Source organism: Eubalaena glacialis, chromosome X, assembly GCF_028564815.1.
Source record: "Eubalaena glacialis isolate mEubGla1 chromosome X, mEubGla1.1.hap2.+ XY, whole genome shotgun sequence".
Classification (NCBI taxonomy): Eukaryota; Metazoa; Chordata; class Mammalia; order Artiodactyla; family Balaenidae; genus Eubalaena; species Eubalaena glacialis.
In genome coordinates, this window is record NC_083736.1 from 1,117,869 (window position 1) to 1,139,720 (window position 21,852).

Genomic DNA, 21,852 nt, shown 5'->3' on the forward strand with positions numbered 1-21,852 from the left:
CAGTAAAGCCAATCTCCTTCACCCCTGTGGCGAAGGAACAAGCAGCTTTATTGCAGGGCCCAGCAAGGAGAACAGGGCTGGTGCTCAAAAAACCCAAGCTCCCCGAAGGGCTTCGGCAAAGCATTTTTAAAGGCAAAGTGCGGTAGGCGTGTCCCAGGATGTGTGATCAGCTCCTGCACAATTCTCTGGTTGACTGACGGTGAGGTACCAGGACGGGGTCACAGGGGTTAACGTCATCAGTCCTTAGGTGCCAGTAGGTCTGGGGGCTGCGTGCTCATGATCATCAGGTAGTTAATTGCTTCCACTTGGTGGTGGTTTTGGCATCTGCAAAACAACTCCGGGAACGTGCCTCAGATACTGTTATCTAAGTACTTTAGGGACGAGCTACGGCAGAGGGCATGGGGGAGGGGTTTGTCCCGGGAAGGCCCCAGAGGGTCCTACTCGGTTACAAGTCCCTGGGCGCCTCGATCTTTGAAAAGGTTTAGAAGGCTGGTTTGGTTCCGGGGCTGGAGGGTGTACAGCTCCCCGGACGTCGGCCAGCCCCGCCCTCCTGGGCCGCGGGGCGGAGCAGAGGATGGTGAGGCCCCGCCCACCTGCCATGCTTCAGCCTCTCCAGGCTTAGGCCCACGCGGCTCACAGCCCGGGGCGTCTCTCCTGCTCGTGCATCGTCCTTACACCAGCTCAGTATCTCCTCAGCCTTGGACCCCACCCGCTGCAAGGCGCAGAGTTAGGGGTGCACCTCTGAAACAGGAACCCTGCCGTCCGCCACTGAGCCGTGACTCGCCGCTACTGGTGAGAAATCTGTGTGGGTTTCCTGGGGCGTCTGTTGACAGATGGCCACAAGCTCGGGGCTTAAAATAACAAACAGTCATCCTTCCCCAGTCCTGGAGGCCAGGCATGTGAGGGTCAAGGTGTCCCAGGGCCGAGGTCCCTCCAGAGTCTCCAGGGGAGGGTCCTTCCCGCCTCTTCCAGCTTCTGGGGGCTCCAGGCGTCCCTGGGCTTGGGGCCGCCTCCCTCCCGTCTCTGCCTCTGTCTTCACGGGGCTTCTCCTCTGTGTCTGGGTCTCTCCTCTTCTGTGTCTTAGAAGGACCCTGTCACTGGATGTAGGGCCACCTCATCCAGGAGGACCTCACCTCAGACGCTTCACTGCATCACACCCGCAAAGACTGCTTTTCCAAATAAGGTCTTTTCTGATGTTCCAGGAATTTTAGGGGGACAGTCTTCAACCCAGTGCAACATCCCAATTTCGGAGATGTTAAGTGTTTGGGTTTTTTAAATGTACATTTTGGAATTGATACAACCATTTCTCACCTAATGACTAGATCACGTTGAATCTCTGATTTTCCATCTTCCTTGCACGTCAGCCCTGGGAGTGTTTAAAAAGCCGAAAGCCTGATTTCCTGATTCGGGGTTCCAAGCCAGCCCAGGAATGGCCCCTCCCCCAGGCGGCTCCCACATGCAATCAAGGTGGAGGATTTGGGCAGGTAAAGGGTCCTGTTCCTTCTCTGTTTCCTTAAGTCCTACTGTGGTTCCTGAGGTCAGAGCCTGTGGCCAGATGTGAGGGTAACCGTCTCGAGAACGAGGTGTCTCGATGCTCAAATCATCAGAGGCTCCAAGTCCGTGGATCCACCCCCCAAGCTTCCTTAGACCTTTTTACAAAAGTGCCCTCGATTCACGGGTTAACTTTGGGGAGATCCCACGTTCCTACCGCAGCAGCCGTGTTGGGAATCATAGTATAGATTTTTCTCTCCAGGAAAGGGGATTTCTCTCCATCAATTAAACTCCCTGTGGTGTTCTCTGGGCAGGCGCGAAAGCATTCTTCAGAGACATTATACATTTGTGCTTACGTTTAAGTTAGAGATTTAAAAAAACATTTATTTTATGGAGGTAGAGTTGATTTACAATGTGTTAATTCCTGCTGCACAGCAAAGTGTCTCAGTTATACGTATATATGCATTCTTTTTCATACTCTTTTCCATGATGGTTTATCCCGGGATATTGAATAGAGTTCCCTCTGCTCTACAGCAGGACCTTGTTGTCTATCCATCCTATATATACTAGTTTGCATCTACTAACCCCAAACTCCCAATCCATCCCTCCCCCACCCCCTCCCCCTTGGCGACCACAAGTCTGTTCTCTACGTCTGTGAGTTTGTTTCTGTTTCGTAGGTGTTTGCGTCATATTTTAGATTCCACGTATAAGTGATATCATAGGACATTTCTCTTTCTCTGGCTGGCTTGCTTCACTTAGTATGATCATCTCTAGGTCCACCACGTTGCTGCAAATGGCATGATTTCATTCTTTTTTATAGCTGAGTTGTATTCCATTGTGTACATGTGCCACATCTTCTTTATCCGTTCCTCTGCTGATGGGCACTTAGGTGCTTCCGTGTCTTGGCTACTGTGAATAGTGCTGCTATGAACATTGGGGCGCGTGGATCTTTACCAGTCAGTGTTTTACTGGATCATATGATTTAGAGATGTTTTTAAAACGCGTATGGTTGTTTGCAGTGAAAGCAGAAGAGGCTGTTTGCAAGCTCCTGTGCTGGAAGCAGAGGAGCGGTGGGCATATCCGCCTCTGCCCTGCTCGTGTGTGTCTTCAACACTGACGTGCAGGGACCCCCGGAGACAGAGGCAGGGCGGCCACGCGGCCCAGAGCAGGCCGTGCATTTTCCTCCAGCCTGTACGTGCCATCACCTGAGGCTACTTTCGTGTTCTGGTTCTTCCTAAGTTTCCACGGATGGGCAGACCTTGTTTCGTCATGCTTTGCTTTACTGCACTTTACAGATGGTGGACTTTTTAGAAATGGAAGGTTTGGGGCCCCCCTGCGTCGAGCAAGTCTATCGGCGCCATTTTTCCAACATCATTTGCTCACTTTGTGTCTCTGTGTCACATTTTGGTCGTTCTCGCAGTATTTCAAACCTTTAAATTATTTGTTATGGTGTCTATGGTTTTTGATGTTATTACTATGACTCACAATATTTGTTTTACTGGGGTGGCCTGGAACCAAACCCGCAATCTCTCCAGCGGATATCTGTGTGCCTTTTGCTTTTATTTTCTTTGGCCTCGCTGCGCGGCACGTGGGATCTTAGTTCCCCAACCGGCGATCGAACCCAGCCCCCTGCCGTGGAGGCGCGGAGTCTTCTTAACCACTGCACTGCCAGGGAAGCCCCTAGGCTCATTTTTAAAGAGCACTTGTCAACATAACTTCTTTTCTGGCCGATGAGAGTAGCCTTCTGTCAGGATGCCGTCTTCCTTCTTCTGGTAGAAACGGGGACCGTTCAGGGCCCGGCTGCGCGGCACAGATGCAGCTCGGCACGGCCAGGCCCCTTGGGCCTCTCGTGGCCTCCAAGTCCTTCTGAGACGGGCCGGGACCCGGGACCCTTTGCTGCAGGGCTTGCCCCTGGACACACCTCTCCTGGAGCAGCAAAATACAAAGAAACTGTAAGGGACTAAAAATAACTGCGTGCATGCGCAGTTGGGGCAAATTCTGGACAAAAGATACAAAGAGACCAAAAACCCAACTGTGACGTCTGAAGAGCCCGGAGCAAAAGCAAGGCACTGCGCATGCCCCCTGCACACGACACCATCTAAGGGGTGGGCAGCCCACCTAAGCCGCCTCCCCTCCAGCCCGACCCCTGGACACACCCCTACCCTCACCCCATAGAAGGAACCAGCTCGCCCCTCCTCGGGGAGCGGGGCCAGGGAACCTGTTACTTGTTCTCGCTCCCGCCCGCTGCAGCAGGGACCCCAGTAAAGCCTCGCCTGAATTTCTTGTCTGGCCTGTGATCAATTTCTATTGATTAAGGAGGCCAAGACCCCCGGTCGGGAACACTTTCTGCCCCTGGAAGAGTAACTCCAAGCCCCGACCTTGAATTTCACAGGTTCAGTCTCTGCACGTGTCCTGGTTCTTCTCATCGCTCAATCTCATTACTAAACTAATCGCCTGAAGTGAAGATCCCGGATTGATCCTGCAGCCAAGGGGGATTTGGCTGAGAAAGGGCTGCTTGCGTTTTAATCAAGCAAATGGTCTCGATGGCCAGTCCCTCTGCCCTCCTGTGGGTCCCTCCCAGGGGCCCCCCATCGCTCTCGCCTTCAGGCTGTGTCCACCGTGGCATGGTCAGCTGGCACTGAGGTCCTGCTTGCCGGGGTCCAGGGTGGAAAAAGGCAGGAGGGCCACCATGGCGGGGGTAGGTGCGGGGGGAAGCTGCAGCCCCCATCTGGGCTCTGAGGGTTTAAACCTGAGCATCAGAAATGGCTGGAAAACGGGGGGAGCAGCTCCCCAGCGGGGCTGGGCCACGGCAGGACCCACTTCAGGGCGGGTTCTGGGCTTCCTCTGGGATTAGCATGGCTCACCATGGTTCATTGGTGATTGAAACGCCTCCAGTGGAAATAATTGATCACCCTGGTGTAGCGGATTAAATGATGGCCCCCCCAAAACATATGTCCTTGTCCTAATCCCCAGAACCCAGGAACGGGACCTTATTTGGAAAAGGGGTCTCTGCAGATATGATGAAGTGAAGGGTCTGAGATGAGGTCCTCCTGGAGGAGGGTGGCCCTACATCCGATGACAGGGTCCTTCTAAGAGACAGAAGAGGAGAGACACAGACACAGAGGAGAAGCCACATGAAGACAGAGGCAGAGACGGGAGGGATGCAGCCACGAGCCCAGGGATGCCTGGAGCCCCCAGAAGCTGGAAGAGGCAGGAAGGACCCTCCCCTGGAGACTCTGGAGGGACCTCGGCCCTGGGACACCTTGACTTCCGACGTCTAGTCTCCAGGACTAGGTGAGGATGAATGTTTGTGGTTTAGAGCCCCCCAGTTTGTGGTCATTTGTTATAGCTGCACCAGAAAATTAATACACCCCCCCTCTCCCCATATGAAGGGCCCAGAGCCTGTTCAATCCATCCAATGACTCATCAACGCCAGGGATTAGTGGGCATATGGGTTTGGGACCAGTTCCACAGCTGATGGTGCAAGGGCGGGCAGGGGCTGGGGGTGCGGGTGATTTTAGGGCTGTGTGCTCATCAGGGACAGAAGGAGTGAGCAGAAACCCTGGGGGTCCCCATAAGCTTTGTCATCCCCTTAATCAAGCTGATGGAATTTTCTAGAATAATCCATCTTGGGCTCACTCCCGGGCCTCCAGCAAAGAGCTTGTGGCATCAGCACTGAGCCCCTGGCCGTCCCCTCAGCTTGCTCAGAGACCCGTGATTCCCGAAGCCAGGACGATTGGGGTCCTCCAAGCCAGGCTGGCCTGGAAGGAAGATGGGTTCCCCCTGGGGAGGAGGGCTACCGTCTCCTGAAGGAATATTCCAGTGCCTTCATGGTCTCCCAGGTAGGAAGCTCTGAGAGCTAGCGGGTGGGCGGGCAGACAGCCTGAGGCCGCCACCTGGATTATTTGGTCTCCTCTGGGGGGGGGTGAGAATGTCCTGGAACTCTGGACAAGACTACGTGCAGAAGCTTGGCCCTCGGGGCCTGGGGCCCTTCTGGGGATCTGTTGACCCCCATGGACCGCATCTCAGAATGATGTTGATGAAAGCTTAACCTGAGCTAGATAAGATTACAAAGGAGATGGTGGTTGTTGGAATACAGGTAGCAACTATTTCAAACACTTTGTGGCCGAGGAATACGGGTGCTCATCTGCTACACCCTAAACACAAGGTGATGCATTTAAAATCGAGGCAGCTTTGAAAGGTTCACCCACGATGTAGTAGACGTGAGTGTTTCATCCCTTCTCGTGGCTGAATGAATATTACGTGCAGTGAAAGTGCCAGACACAGAAGGTCACAGGGTGTGTGACTCTGTTTATAGGCGACGTCCAGGACAGGCAAATCAGACAGACAGAGAGTGGGCTTGTGGTGCCAGGGGCTGGGGAGGGGGATGGGGAGTGACGGCTCATGGGGACGGGGTCTCCTTTGGGGGGATGAGAAGGTTATGGAACCAGATAGAGGTGGTGGCTACACAGCAGTGTGAATGTGCTAAACGCCGCCGAACTGTTTAGTCTAAAATGGTTAAAGGTGATTCTTGTGCTACTTGAATTTTTGCTTCAATGAAAAGTGGAGGGAAGTTAGAGTTGGACTTTATGCTGTAGAGAGACAGGGGTGGCAGGTGTGTTGAATGAGGTTGTGAGCGGCGGGTGCAGGCCTTCGGCCGGATGCACTGGGAACCCAGTCCGTCCTCGCTTTGGGGTCCAAGTGGTGAAGCTCGCCATGTGCAGAGCCGCTCGGAAGCAGGTGGGGGCAAGCCAGCCTCCGCTTGCTTGAGGGCGAGGCTGGGCCTGTCTCGTGGAGAGCACGATCCCTCCAGGCTGTCTCGAGTGAGCCTCCACCGTTGAGAACACACAGCCTCGCCACGTGGCAGCTGACTGTCCTCGGGGCCTAGAGCTGCCCCAAGCTCGGCCACGCTGGCGGGAGGGGAGGGGTGTGAGGGTCTGTGGCAGAAAGACGGGGCGCTGTCTGCAGCTGGTGGTCCATCCAGACCCCCGGCATCAGGGAGGGCACTGCCCGCCGGCAGGGTCCCACGGTCTGTGCGGCTGCTGTCGTGCGCCTGAGGACGGTGTGGCTCCTCCTGGCCACGTGGTCACACGTGCGTGGTCTGGGCGGACTTTGTCCTCGAGGCGGGTGCTCAGATTCAGGAAGGGTGGACCGAAAAGGGGAGCGAAGCGTCTTCCCCATCCAAGCCCCAGATCCTCCGAATGCTACCCGGGGACCCCCGAGGGCCACGACGCCTATCTTAGCGCCACTGAGATAGACGGAAGAGGACCTTACAGAAAACAGAGTAACTTGCTGCCTTCCCCTGGCTTGAACACGCGACCTGGCTGTGCTCCCATCCCGTCCCCAGCCGGCTGGGGCTGCCCGCTCTTTACTCGGTGCCAGCTGCGTGCTCACAGGGCGTTCGGTGGCTTATAAATCTTGGGAGGAAAGTCGCTTTGGTACACGCAATTTCGTGCCATGTACTGTCACCCGTAACAGAACCAGAGCAGATGCAATTTTACTAGAATAAAACTTAATACAACCTGAACAGAACGAGAGAGTTAATAAAATCTCCGTAGAATAAAGCTGAATGCAACCTTAAAAGAAGAAGTCGATAACCTCTCAATAGAAGAGTGATTACAGCTTTACTATAATAAGAGTTAATACAACCTCACTACATAAACGCTAACACCGTCTTAATCAGATAAAACAATACAACCGTTAGTAGGACAAGAGTTAATAGAATCTCAATACGACAAGAGGTTCATCCAACGTTAAGAGAATAAAACGTACTACAGCCACATAGAATAAGAGTTCATAAAATCTTCGTACACAAAGAGTGACTACAACCTTAATACGGGAGCTCATACAATCATAACAGGGTAAGAGGTAATGCAAACCTCACAGAGCGAGAATCAACACAACTTTAACAGAAGAAGAACTAGTACCATCTTCAGAGAATACACCTTAACGCATCCTTAATAGAACGAGACTTAATAAAACCTTAACAGAAAAAATCTGAATACAACCTTCATGGAATGAGAGTTAATAACATCTCAATAGAACAAGAGTGATTGCCGCTTACTATACCAAGAGTTAATACAACCTCACTACAAGAGCTAATACCATCTTAATAGGATACAACTTAGTGCAGCCTTGATACAGTAAGACTTCATGCGACCTTAATAGGATAACAGCCAATAGTACCTTAAGAAGAGTAGATACAATCTTAATAAAATAAGAGTTAATGCAACCTTAAGGGAATAGGAAGGGATACAATCTTAATGAGAGTGAATATAAAATATAATCTTCGTAGAGTGAGCCGTTGATGGAACTTTATTTTAATATAATGGTTCTCAAATGGGGACTGTGCCCCCGGGGGCACACTTGTCAATGTCTGGGGACATGTTTGCTTGTCACAACTGGGGAGGGGGGAGGGGGAGCTCCTGACATCTGGTGGGTGGAGACCAGGGAAGCTGCTCCACACCCCGCAGTGCCCAGGACGTCCCACATCAGAGGATGATCCAGCCCCAAACATCGGTAGTGCCGCTGCCTTAATAGAATAACAGTTACTAGAACCTTAATAACAGAATTAGGAATTAACACAATAGTATTACACTCCCCTCTCCCACATGCATTTGGAGGGCTTTCCAGTGTAATCGTGGGTCGGGAAGCAGCAACTTCCCTAGTTAACATAGACACAGGTCTTATTTTTATGCTGTTAAAACAAGCCTAATCGTAAGTGTGGGAAACACATTGTCTCAAGAAACCATCTCTCCACTGTACACCTGAAACTAAGACAACACTGTAAACCAACTCTACTCCAGTAAAATTTTTTTTTAATTTTTAAAAATGAAAAAGAGTAGATAAACAATAAGGACCTACTGTATAGCACAGGGAACTATACTCAATATTTTGTAATCTATATGGGAAAAGAACCTGAAAAAGAATGTATACATGTATTCTTTTATATATAACTGAATCACTTTGCTGTACACCTGAAACTAACACGACATTGTAAATCAACCCTACTTCAAAAAAATAAAAATAAAAATTGTACCCGAAATCTAGGGTACAATTCTGGAAAAAAAAAAAAAAAAAAAAAAAACTGTCTCTCCTCGTGGGGCATTTATGGATACACCTCTCATGGCCAGTATTATCCCAAACCATGTGTGCAAGGGAAAAAAAATGCATTGATGGTATATTCTTTTTTTTTACCCTTTATGTATTATTTGGAGGCACCCTATTCACTTCTTTAGATGGAGAGAGAAAAAGAGAAAATAAACCATCTTAAGACTCTTGACACCAGCAGGTAGGGAACACTGCTGACACCTTAAGGAAAAAAAAAAAGGAATGCGTATATTTCCTTGTTTGGAAAATGAAAACAATGCAGAAGGAAGGGTCCAGAATGAAAAAGCAGAAGACCCTGTTTGTCCCCCATCCCCCGAATTTCTGCTCCCAGGTGATCACTGTGACTAGCGAGGGACAGAGAGAGGATTATAGGATTCTGAAAACTCACGTGTGGTTTCCCGTGGTTGCATGTGCCCCTCGCTATCCCTCGGGCATCCCCTTTGGGGACCTCAGAGTCCCTCACGGGGGGCGTGCATTTCCCAGGACAGGCTCCTGCTGTTCCTTCTGCAGCCTGATGCTGTTCCAGGCAGGTTCCGTGAAGAGCTTCTGTGGACGGACAGGGCAGGGGCAGCTGCTGCAGACGCCTGGACCTCCCAGGCTCCCACACCTTTGCTCCTGCCCGGCTGGCCAGCCCATGAATGACCCCCTTGGCCCCTGCCTCTGGGGGGACAGCCCCCACCGGGCCCTGGCGCCCACCCTCCCTGGGGACCAATCCATCCTCTCCATGGGGCAGGATTAGGGCTCAACCCCTCAAACAGCAGGAGCAGTCTCTTCTTGGGTGCAAGGTGGAAGCATCATTTAAAAAATGTTTTTGTTGTGGTAAAATAGACATACTATAAAATTTACCATTTCAACCATTTTTAAGGGCACAGTTCATTGGCATCAGGTCCATTTATATTGTTGGGCAACCATCCCCACCATCATGTCCAGAACTTTCTCATCTTCCCAAACTTTGTCCCCATTGAACACTGACTCCCCCTCCCCCAGCCCCTGGACCCACCATCTACTTTCTGTGAATTTGGCTCTTCTAGGGAACCCCGATACGTGTCCTTCTGTGTCTGGCTTCTCTCACTCAGCGTCATGTCCTCAAGGTTCATCCATGTTGTACCTGGATCACAATTCCCATCTTTTCTAAGACTGAGTCATATTCCATTGTTTTTACACTGTATTTTGTTTATCCATCCATCCATCAGTGGACACCTGGGTGGCATCCACCTTTTGGCCATTATGAAGAATGCTTCACGTGAACACACGGGTGTCCACGCTATCTGTTCGGCTCCCTACTTTTGGTTCTTTTGGGTCTACACCCAGCAGCGGAATTGCTAGACCCTATGGTCATCCTATGCTGAATTTTTTGAGGAACTGCCCTGTTTTCCTGAGCCCTTCCAGATGCACGCTCCCTCCCCACGGTGTGTGCGTCTGAGCGTGGTTCTTAAGAGAATTAAAGCTGAGTCTGGTTTCTGCCGTTGCCCCGAGGTTCTCTTCGCCGCCTGTGAGCTGGGAGTCTTTGACCTTCTGGCCGAGGCCCCGGAGGCCCTGGGCTCGGCTGCAGTGGCTGCACGTCTGGGCGTCAGCTCCCGAGGGACAGAGCTACTGCTGGACGCCTGTGTGTCCCTGAAGCTGCTTCAAGTGGAAGTGAGGAGAGAAAAAGGTAAGCATCCTGGCTATTTTGAAGGACACATTTTAAAGGTGCACCCTCAGCACATTTTTTTTTCTGTAAAGGGCCAGAGAGTAAGTATTCTCAGCCTTGTGGGCTGGCCGTGTGGTCTCTGCAGCTGCCACCCATCTCTGCCTTTGGCACACCCAAGCAGCTGGAGACAAACAAATGGGCGGGGCTGAGTGCCAATAAAACTTTATTGACAAGACAGGTGGTAGGCCAGGGTTCCAATAAAACTTTATTAACACAACAGGTGGTGGAACAGGGTTCTAGTAAAACTTTATTGACAAAATTGGTGGTGGGCTAGGGTTCTAATAAAAGTTTATTGATAAAACAGGTGGTGGGCCAGGGTTCCAATAAAACTTTATTGACAAAACAGGTGGTGGGCCAGGGTTCCAATAAAACTTTATTAACAAAACAGGTGGTGGAATGGGGTTCTAATAAAACTTTATTGATAAAACAGGTGGTGGGCCAGGGTTCCAATAAAACTTTATTGACAAAACAGGTGGTGGGCCAGGGTTCCAATAAAACTTTATTGACAAAAACAGGCAGAGGGCCAAAACCAGAGAGCAAACGCGGGATGTCATTTACCAACTCCTGATCTAGAGGTTTCCTCAGGCTGGTGTATGCACTGGAACCCCAATGAAGTATCCAAGGAACAAGATACAAATGTGAAAAAAAAATCTCTGGGGAGTAATTTTCCATCAAGCTGAATTGATTCAATTCAGGGGTTGCCATTTATGATGAGAGTATATTATTTTGGTGTTGAAGCTGCTTTTCTCTTATGGAAGGTGGTGAAGGTAGGTGGGTTTTTTTTTGTTTTTAATGTCCTTCCTTTGCAAAATTCAAAATTGTCAACCCTATGTCGGTCATCCAGATGGTTTTTTAGAGTTTTGTCAATCCGTGAAATTGCAAAGTGTAGGGACTATCGCTTGATAGAACAGGAGTGGGTGGCCCGGAGGTGGGAGGGGTGGCTGGGGGGCTTTTTTCTTGCAGCAAGGACTTGTGTACCTGTTCGATTTCTGGGGTGCAAACAGCGGGGGCGAGTTAACTTGAACAGGAAGACATCATCTGAGGGGTTGACGGCGCTCAGATAGCCCGGCTTGGGAATCAAGCAGGTGCCAGCCACACCACGTGAACAAGCTTTGCAGGTCCCCCTCCCGGCCCCCACTGCAGCACTGCCCCTGAATGCCCAGCCCATGCTGAAACCCGGCCAGGACACACCTGTGGAGGATGCCGGATGTTCTGTGGGAAGCACCTGGGGGTGGGAGGAGCCTGTGGTTCCCGCTGACACGCGACCCAGGCAGGTGAGGATCTGGGCAAGCGCGCAGGCTAGGAAGCCCCGTGACGGCAGCATCCACTCCGGCTCTGCCTCTGGGGTCCCCGCGGAGACCCGCAAACATTGGGCAGGTACACATTGTGCAGAGCAATGAAAGGCTAGATCCTTCCTCCTCATGAGCAGGACAAGCCGCTCCTGTCCTAGGAGGGATGCCATGAACAAGAACAGGACCACGCTGGGCCCCAAGCACCACAGCTGGGCCCCTGGGACGGGCTCAGGCACCGGACAAGCCTTTCGGACATGTGGCCCCGAGATGCCAGGGCCGTCTCGCCTTGTCGGGGGCTGGAGGGATGGAGTGGCTTAGCGTCCAGCCAGGGAGCACGGTGCCGTCTGCCCCGGGGGCTGTGGGCCTCCTGCACCTGTGGTGAAGATGACGTCCCCACCAGGCTTGGGTCCCTGCTGCACAGCTGAGCTCACCCAAAAAGCGCCCCTTTCTCCCCTGATCTTTGTTTTCTCTGCACGAGTCGGGGTGCTGCCCCCATATGTCCATTTTAAAACCAGTTGTTATTTAAAGGTCCGCAGACTGTAATATACATTTCCCTCGGGCTCGTTGGCTGTTTCCACCAGCTCCACCGGATCTTCCCGTGGGATTTGCCAAAGCTGAACCCAGCAGGTGCGCCTGCTGCCCACAGGTCAGCCGGTCCTTCAGGACGGGGGTCCAGCTGTTGGGACTTCCATGGTCCCGGCAGGAGTCACGTTCACTCAGGACGTTGCCAATGCTGGTGTTGGCATGTCGGCGATGCCTTGGTATCTAACGCGTTTTGGTTTTTTTTCCCTCTGTTCTGTGTGTTTTCAGCTGTGTATGAAAGCACAGAGCTCGCCAGCACCCACCTGGCCAGAGCCAGCCCCAAGTCCCAGCAGGACATGCTGCTGTACACGGCCAGGACCCCCTACCTGTGCTGGGGCCACCTGGCCGCGGCTGGCAGGTGGGTGCGGTGTCGGTGGCGCTCCTGAGTCCCAGGGCTGCCTGGGGGCTGGTTTCAGGGCATCCGAGGAATCGAAATGCCGGGTTTCTTGTAGAACCAAACGCGACAGCATTAGATTTGGGAATCCGGAGCAGATGTGTGAGGTCACCTGGCGTCGACCGACGGGATTAATCTAATGATGTCGTGATGAGAATCCTTTTGCTTCAGGAGTCTCCAGGGGAAGTAGGGGTGCCCCAGGGCAAAGCAGGAGGATAACCTGGAACATGCGGGTGGAAAACCCTGCGTGCTGCTCTCTGTGTGATCGCTGTGCTCCGCACCGGGCTTCTCAGCCTCACCCCGCTGGCATCTGGAGCTGGAGGACTCTCTGATGCGGCGCGTCCTGAGCCCTGCGGGGTGCGGGGCAGCTTCCCTGGTCTCCACCCACCACGTGCCAGGAGCACCCCTCCCCCCAGTGCGACAACCAACAGTGTCCCCAGACATTGACAAGTGTCTCCTGGGGGCAAAATCAGTTGTAATTGGGAATCACTACGGTAGAGACAGGTGGATAGAGCTATAGATAAGTGACAGATATTGATAGATCAATATTATTAGATAAATACTGATAGATAAGTAGTGATACATTATAGATGATAGATGATTGATAGACAATATTGATAGTTTGATAGGTGACTGATAGATATAGATATTGATAAAATGATAGCTATTGATAGGTATGGATAGATGATGGGTAGATAGATGGATCTACAGATACGTGAATCTATAGGTAGATGTTATTGGTAGATAAATATTGTTAGATAAATGCTGATAGATAGTGATCAATAGATGATAGATATTGACAGGTGATTGATAGATAATACGGATAGTTTGAGAGATAGATGATGATGGATAGACATTATTGATAAATATTGATAGAAGATGATGAGTATTGATAGGTGGGTCTAGATAGATGATAGAGAGATAGATGAATACAGCAGTCCCCAACCTTTCTGACACCAGGGACCGGTTTCATGGACGACAGTTTTTCCACGGACGGGGCGAGGGGGGTGGCAGGATAATTCGGGCAGTAATGCAAGCGATGGCGGGATAGTTCAGACGGTAATGCGAGCCGCGGGGAGCGATGGGGAGCGATGGGGCGCGATGGGGAGCGATGGGGCGGGATGGGGAGCGATGGGGAGAGATGGGGAGCGATGGGGAGCGATGGGGCGCGATGCGGAGCGATGGGGAGGGATGGGGAGCGATGGGGAGCGATGCAGAGCGATGGGGAGCGGTGGGGAGCGATGGGGAGCGGTGGGGAGCGATGGGGAGCGATGCGGAGCGATGGGGAGCGATGTGGAGCGATGGGGAGCCGCAGATGAAGCTTCGCTCGTTTGCCCACTGCTCACCTGCTGTGCGGCCCGGTTCCTAACAGGCTGTGGACCGGTACCGGTCCGCGGCCCAGGGGTTGGGGAACCCTGGCTGAATAGATAGATAGATAGATAATAAATGATAGATAATAGAATTATAATAGGTGACTTACAGAGAGAATCTCTGATGCTAGGTCAGGGTTTCTCAGCACGACTGACATTGAGGCTGGATGACTCTCGGATGTGAGGCGTCCCGGGCCCTGTGGGGTGCGGAGCAGCTTCCCTGGTCTCCACCCGCCAGGTGCCAGGAGCTCCCCTCCCCCCATTGCTGACAACCAACTGAAGACATTGACATTGTTGAGAACCGTGGCTCTACATTTTCTTTCTTAATTATTTTAACTTAAACCCCATCTTGAGCCTCCGGTAGCTTAGCTGTGAGAACCCGGGGACCCAGTTCTGCCACTGGTTTTGGAAAAGATACAGGTCATCAGATTCATGCTTATCATCATTGTTTGACTTCACATTTCTCTTCCAAAATCACACCCATGTGAGACTCACCGCGCACGTAGCGTCGATGCTGTTCTGAGCGTCTCCAGGTGGCCCAGGGCTGGTGTGTAAAGTGCATCAGGGTCGGGCCCACAGCTTGGAGCCAAGGGGACTCTCAGTAAGTCTCTGAGGGAGACTGAAGTGTCAGGGGTCTCGTGTCACAGCCAGACAAGAGGGCCCAGTAGGGGCAGTGGCACCGCAGAGCATGGACGCCCGTCTAAAGGGCCAGCCCCCCGTCAGCTCACACCAGCTGTTCCCACGCGGCCGTGGGGTGACAGCTGCCCCAGCTTCCGAGCTTTGTGTTTTACGAGAAGCAGGGTGTCTCGATTTTAAGGGGACGTCCCCTGAGTTTTTGACCTTGGGGCCTGTTCAGTTAAAGAAAGAAGCCGTGAGAAGCAAAGCAAGCACAGCACGAGCTGGACACAGCCCAGTGGACACTGCCCGAGGGTGCAGGTAACCAGCAGCGCCTCCACGTCTCCGCAGCTCTGGCTGGACCCTCTGGAGTCGGTCCGAGGGACTTCAGTGCTTTGTCCCATGTGCAAAAGGAGCCTGGTTTTGGAGCAATGGAGAGGAACAGTCTTCTTCCTTCTGCCTCGTGCTGGTGTGTCTGGGTGCCACGTGTAGGCATGGATTTCTGCTGCTGTGTATTTTTCATCAGCGTCTCCCGAAGTTCACGTGGGAAGGAGATGCCTCACCTGACCGAAGGCTGGGTCACCTCATATCCGTGGAAGGAGCAGGGGGCTGATTGCGGCCAGACTAGATCCAGGATGGAAGGGGGACAGCACACCTATACATCAGGGAGCCAGGCAGCGGGGCCCAGGAGGACCCAGAAATCCCCCCCCCCGGCCTCAGGGGAGCAGGAGAAAGCTGTGGGAGACCTGCTGGCCCTCCAGCTGCAAGGAGGGTCCCGTCCCCAGGTGCCAGGGGCTGCGTCCGCCTGGACCGAGGCGTCGCCCCATTTCATGTCATCTTTACACTCTCTTTAGACTGTCCTTCGTTTCTTCTTTCCTCACATCAGAGAGGCCTGCTAGACGGGTAACCTGCAGCTCTGAATGTGCAGTTATTTATTGCAAACTAGAAAGGAATTCGAGAGTGTCTTGGGTTACTTGTTTCCTGTTTGTTCTGTCTGCGATGTAAGGATAGGGTCTGTGAGCGCCAGTGTGCGGTACCTAATGGGCAGTAAAGTCTCAGAACCTGAGTGATGCCCGCCCCGTTTTCAGAGACGCCCCGTTTTCAGAGACGGGAAGAACCAGTATCTGAAGGCCTTTGGGGTTCCCTCCGAGGAGCTCTTCACTGCCATCTACAGGTCACGCCAAGCACCTGCTTTTTTTTTTTTTTTTTGGCCACCCTGCACGGCATGCGGGGTCTTAGCTCCCCAACCAGGGGTTGAACCCGAGCCCCCTGCAGTAGAAGTGCAGGAGTCTTAACCACTGGACCGCCAGGGAAGTCCCAAGCACCTGCTCCGACAGGGTTATGCTTATTATATTTTAAAATTTTATTGAAGTGTAGTTGATTGACAGTGTTGTGTTACTGTCTGCTGTACCGCAAAGCGACTCAGTTATACACATATATACAACCTTTAATATTCTTTTCCATGATGGTTTATCCCAGGATATTGCATAGAGTTCCCTGTGCTCTACAGTAGGACCTTGTTGTGTATCCATCCTGTATATACGAGGCTGCATCTGCTCATCCTGACCTTCCAACCCTTCCCTCCCCCACCCCCTCCCCCTTGGCCACCACTAGTCTGTTCTCTGTGTCTGTGAGTCTGTTTCTGTTTCGTAGATAAGTTCATTTGTGTCAGATTTTAGATTCCACGTATAAGTGATATCATATGTATGGTATTTGTCTTTCTCTGACTTACTTCACTTACCTGATCATCTCTAGGTCCATCCATGTTGCTGCAAATGGCATTATTTCATTCTTTTTTAGGGCTGAGTAATATTCCATTGTATACATGTACCACATCTTCTTTATCCATTCATCTGTCGATGGACATTTAGGTTGTTTCCATGTCTTGGCTATTGTGAATAGTGCTGCTATGAACACTGGGGTGCATGTATCTTTTTGGATTAGAGTTTTATCTGGATATACACCCAGGAGTGGGATTGCTGGGTCATATGGTAGCTCTATTTTTAGTTTTCTGAGGAACCTCCATACTGTTCTCCATAGTAGCTGCACCAACTTACATTCCCACCAACAGTGCAGGAGGGCTCCCTTCTCTCCACACCCTCTCCAGCACTTACTGTTTGCAGACTTTTTAATGATGGCCATTCTGACCGGTGTGAGGTGATGCCTCACTGTAGAGTCACGCTTATTTTTAAAAGAAATACAGGGCTGAGGAAGTGTGTCCAAATAGAGCAAAACAGAAGGAAGTTGATATTTAATTTAAAATTTAAAAAAAAACCCAGATTTGGCAGTTCTGATGTTTGTGTGGATCAATTCCCTGCGTCGATGCCAATATTTTAATCTTCATTTTAAAGCAGAAAAACAAGGCCTTGTTTTGATTTGGCTGGAGTGATGCCGGGAATACTTTTTTCTTTTTTTTTTTTTTTTGGCTTTCTGTACAAAGACGCAGGCCTGGGGTTTTGCATGAAGCGCTGGTGTGAACGTTGTGAGATGGTGATGACTTCATGACTATTTGCAGCGTTTGGCGCTGCTCACAGGTACAGCAGGAAAAGCACAGAGGATGGGGGTGTAGCTGAGGGTCCTCTACGAGCTGGCGCCTGTCCTCCCCTCCCCCCCCCCACCTTTCTCCCCCCTTCACTCCCCTCCCCGCACTTCCTGCACGGAGACCAAACCCACACAGCAGACTCCGCAGAGGGGCCAGAGGAGAGAGGGACCCCCAGGCCCTCCTCACCTACCCAACATCCTTGAATCCTTCTCCGCCCCCTCCCAAGACCCCCCGCCCCGTCCCACAGTCTCTTCCCCACCTCCGCGAATCCCCCCCTTTGGAGGCCTGGCCCCCGCGTGTGTGGACTCCCTCCTGGACTTGCAAAGGGGCCCAGGTCGCCTTGCATTCCGCCCTGTGGGGCGGGGGACACGCCCTGGATTTCCCTGACTCTGACCTGCTCTTACGATGGAAATGATGCCAAAAATCTTGGCTCTCTGGGCACCGATGCCAGATGGAAATACGGAGACAGAGTTTTGGAGGAAAAGAGAGAATCGCTGTACCCTTTGCCAGGCAGAGAGGGAACAGAGCAGGCTAGTGCCTCAATGACTGTGCCCCCCTACCTGGGAAACAGGGAGAGGGTTTTACAGCTGGGGCTCGTGGTCTGGGGTAGGTGATAAGGCTCAGAGTAAGGCCGGTCTTGCCTTTCTTTTCTTCTGCAAATTCTCGGCCGAAGCTGGCGTCAGGTGGCTCAGCAACCAGGCCTGGTGTTCCTGAGGTTATCCGCCCGTGACCTTTCTGAACTGAAGAATGTTGCGAGGGAGGGTAGGGGGAGAGGAATGCCACTTGCGAGTGTAGTTCATAGGGAGTCAGAGTGTAATTAGCTTCGTGCGGGACACATCTAGCTGCAAGTGTCTGCTGGTAGCAACAGCTGAAGAATAACCAAGACTGCTTAATTCTTTCCGGCCTGATTAGGCTGTTTTCCTAGCCTGTTCGTTGTTTCCTAATTTTCCTTGTTTACCAGAAAAGGAGAGTCTCATTTCTCTTTTTTTGCTGCAACAGACGCGGCCTCCCGCGGGGACTCCTAGAGGAGGATCCATTCCTTCCGGCCGTACTCCCGGGCCCCGGGAGCCAGGTGCCTGTCTGTGTGTGGGGCGTTGACCCGGGGCTCCTGACACCCCGGATCTCACCCACCTCCAGCAGCTCGGGTTCCAGTACACAGACGTAGAGCCTGCGGGTCTCGGCACAGGGCTCCCCGTGTCGGCACTCACGATGCCCGCCCCGGATTCTGCACGGTTCTCACGGGCGTGCCTTCCCACGCCAGGTCCAAGGCGAGAGGCTGCAAGCCGTGCGGGGCCTGCAGGACGAGTGGAGGCTCGGAGGGCCGAGGGTGGTGGCTGCCTTTGACCTGTCACCCTTCCCGCGCATCTGTGACCTCGGAGGTGAGTGTCTGCCCCATACCTTGGAGCTGGGTTTGGAACTCGGTGTGGGGAGCGTATGAATCCTCGGTTTTTTAAAATTGAAGTCTAGTTGATTTACACTGTTGTGTTAGTTTCAGGTGTACAGCAGAGCGATTCAGTTTTACACATACATATATATATATATATATATTCTATTTCAGATTCTTTTCCCTTATAGGTTGTTACAAGATATTGAATATAGGTCCCTGTGCTATACAGTAGATCCTCTTTGTTTGTCTGTTTTGTATAGAGTAGTGTGTGTATCTGTGAATCCCAAACTCCTAATTTATCCCTCGCCACCCCCCCCTCCCCCTTAGCAACCACAAGTCTGTTCTCTATGTCTGTGGGTCTCTTTCTGTTTCATACGTAAGTTCATTTGTGTCATATTTTAGATTCCACGTAGAAGTGGTATCATATGGTATTTGTCTCTGTCTGGCTTACTTCACTTAGTATGATCATCTCTAGGTCCACCACGTTGCTGCAAATGGCATGATTTCATTCTTTTTATGGCTGAGTAGAGTTCCACTGTATATATGCACCACATCTTCTTTATCCACTCCTCTGTCAGTGGACATTTAGGTTGCTGCCATGTCCTGCATGGAAACAGTGCTGCAGTGAACATCGGGGGTGCATCTTGGGATCTTTTCAGATTACGGTTTTCTCCGGATATACGCCCAAGAGTGGAATTGCCAGTTCATATGGCAGCTCTGTTGTGTAGTTTTCTGAGGAACCTCCATACTGTTCTCAGTAGTGGCTGCAGCAATTTACATCTCCACCCACAGTGCACAAGGACGCCCCTGGTTTGAACAGTTCCCGGTGACCCAGTGAAGGAGGAAGATGGAAATCCCAGTTAGGACAGCGGGGAACAGCTTCCTTTCACTTCCCGGAGGCTGTCGTGGCCGCAGCTCCTTACTGTAGCCAACTAGCAATGGCTCCAAGGACGAGGGCGTGGGGCACAGACGTGGGTCTCCGTGTGGGCAACAGTCAGAACCCTCTGGGCGGGGTTGGAGGGTGGTCTGCTGAAACTCCGAGAGCAGAGTCTTCTCATGCTGCCTTCCTGGTGGAGGAAAATACCGTGTGAGCCTGCAAGGATCAGGAGCGTTTACTGGGGTCCTGGGGGACAGATGTCACTCCTCCCTTGGGATGTCACTCCTCCACTGTGATGCTGACGGGGATGAGAAGGATGGCCGGCCATGTCTGGGCGTTGGACACTGGGCGGCTCTTAGAACAGACGCAGGACTGGGTTGGTGGTCCTCCTCCCTGTCTTACGGGATAAGGAGGTGGGGCTCCGTTGAGGTCGGAACAGCAGCGGTGAGCGCCGCCCCTTGGTCTGGTTTCGGGAAACCCTGCTGCTGCCTCCCCGACCCAGCGCTGCCTTCCCATAGAGGAGGGACGGAAAGCACGGGTCCCCCTTCGGATAGGGATGTGAGGCTTCAGAAACTCATCTCTGGTGCACAAGGGGTGTCTTTGCCATGTTCGCTGGTAGCAGGTTCCTCTAAGCAAGAGCAGACTTGCAATTGCTCTGCCTTGGGGGCAGCTGGGCATGAAAACACAAGACAGGAGGGTCTCCAGGACCTGGGACGTGCATGCTGTTGGCGTCTGGGAGGGTCGCCTTTGTTTCTCACTGGGGTGTCCCCTGGAAATGTGCCCCACAGGGACCCATGGGCACATCTCACTCTGGCATTTGCCCAGGGCTTCCTCTGCCTGGCTGTTGTCTGTCTTCGGGTGGACAGATGCCCCGGCACGAGAGGACACAGTCAGGTCAGAGTCTGTGTGGAAGATTGGTGTGTGGGTCGGCCCAACCAGGAAGACCCCCTAGATTCCAGGGCTTTTAGGTGAGCCTGTAACTATGGAGACCAGAGTGTGGGTACCACCCAGGTCCCCACCCTGTCACGTCCTGTGTCCGCTTGCAGGTGGTTCCGGGGCTCTGGCCAAGGCATGCATGTCTCTGTACCCGGGGTCTCAGGTCACCGTGTTTGACATCCCGGACGTGGTCCAGATGGCAAAGAGGCACTTCTCATTCCCGGAGGATGAACGGATCGGCTTCTGTGAAGGTGGGTTTCCAAGTGCTGTCTGTGTCCACGGGGAAACGGATGCGTCCCGGGGGGGGCGTGGGAGAAGGCAGCGGTGCATGGTCGGAGTGGGTTCCTCCACACTCCAAATATACTCCCCCTCAGCCTAGAACTGTGAGTCATGACAGATGGAAAACTCTGGGAGGGTATGTGGTTTTCTTGCAATTAATTCTTTCTTGAGTATTGTACTGGGTTCAACAGTGTCCCGTCAAAATTCATGTCCACCTAGAATTTGTGAATGGGACCTTATTAGGAAGTAGGGTCCTTGCAGATGTGATGAAGTGAAGGATCTGAGATGAGGTCCTCCTGGATGAGGGTGGCCCTACGTCCAATGACAGGGTCCTTCTAAGAAACAGAAGAGGAGAGACACAGACACAGAGGAGAAGCCACGTGAAGACAGAGGCAGAGATGGGAGGGAGGCAGCCATGAGCCCAGGGGCGCCTGGCGCCCCCAGAAGCTGAAAGAGGCAGGAAGGACCCTCCCCTGGAGCCTCTGGAGGGAGCGTGGCCCTGGGACACCTTGACCTCACATGTCTGGTCTCCAGGATGGGGGAGGATGGATTTCCTGGTCTGTGGCCATTTCTTACGGCTGCCCCAGGACACCCACACAGGTATCTAAATCCAGGTCATTTATGAATGATAGTAAATGACATGGGTTGAAGGTAGGATCAGGGGTCAGTTCCTGACTCAGAAGCTTGAGAAGCTTCTCAGGCTTTCCAAGGCTCACAGACTACAGCAGCTTTGCCAAGAGCTGGAAGGGACTTCCTCTTGCTTTGGAAATGTGGGGTGCGGCTCCCAGAGATGGGCTATCCCAGGAACTACGGTCTAACCAGCAGATGCCCTGTACCTCCATTTATGGAGGAAACTGGCCTTTCGTGGTTCTTTTTTTCTGCTCGCTCAGAAGAAAAACACCAGGTGGGGATATCATTTCTGTCCGCTCTTAGATCTGCTGTAAATTCACTATGATTATTATTATTATTTTTGGCCACACCATACGGCTTGTGGGATCTCAGCTTCCCGACCAGGAATTGAACATGTGCCCCCTGCAGTGGAAGCGTGCAGTCTTAACTACTGGACCACCAGGGAAGTCCCTCGCTATTATTTTTTTTAAAAAAATCACCTCCACGCGACTTCCCTGGCAGTCCAGTGGTTAAGACTTCGCCTTTCAATGCAGAGGGTGCAGGTTCGATCCCTGGTCAGGGAGCTAAGATCCCACATGCCTCACGGCCAAAAAACCAAACATAAAACAGAAGCAATATTGTAACAAATTCAATAAACACTTTAAAAATGGTCTACAT

The 21,852-nt window shown here is 52.1% G+C and overlaps 1 protein-coding gene across 1 annotated transcript in view; it reads left to right on the forward strand.

The window, feature by feature from the left end:
* Window positions 1-4,180: 4,180 nt before the first annotated feature.
* Window positions 4,181-21,852, forward strand: part of LOC133082658 (acetylserotonin O-methyltransferase-like) — a 209,866-nt gene continuing 192,194 nt past the window's right edge. Inside the window, exons 1-7 of the mRNA XM_061179341.1 lie at window positions 4,181-4,193; window positions 5,191-5,333; window positions 10,078-10,252; window positions 12,394-12,523; window positions 15,650-15,728; window positions 18,348-18,465; window positions 20,397-20,537. Coding sequence (XP_061035324.1) covers window positions 4,181-4,193; window positions 5,191-5,333; window positions 10,078-10,252; window positions 12,394-12,523; window positions 15,650-15,728; window positions 18,348-18,465; window positions 20,397-20,537 — 799 coding nt within the window. The remainder of the gene's footprint in view (window positions 4,194-5,190; window positions 5,334-10,077; window positions 10,253-12,393; window positions 12,524-15,649; window positions 15,729-18,347; window positions 18,466-20,396; window positions 20,538-21,852) is intronic.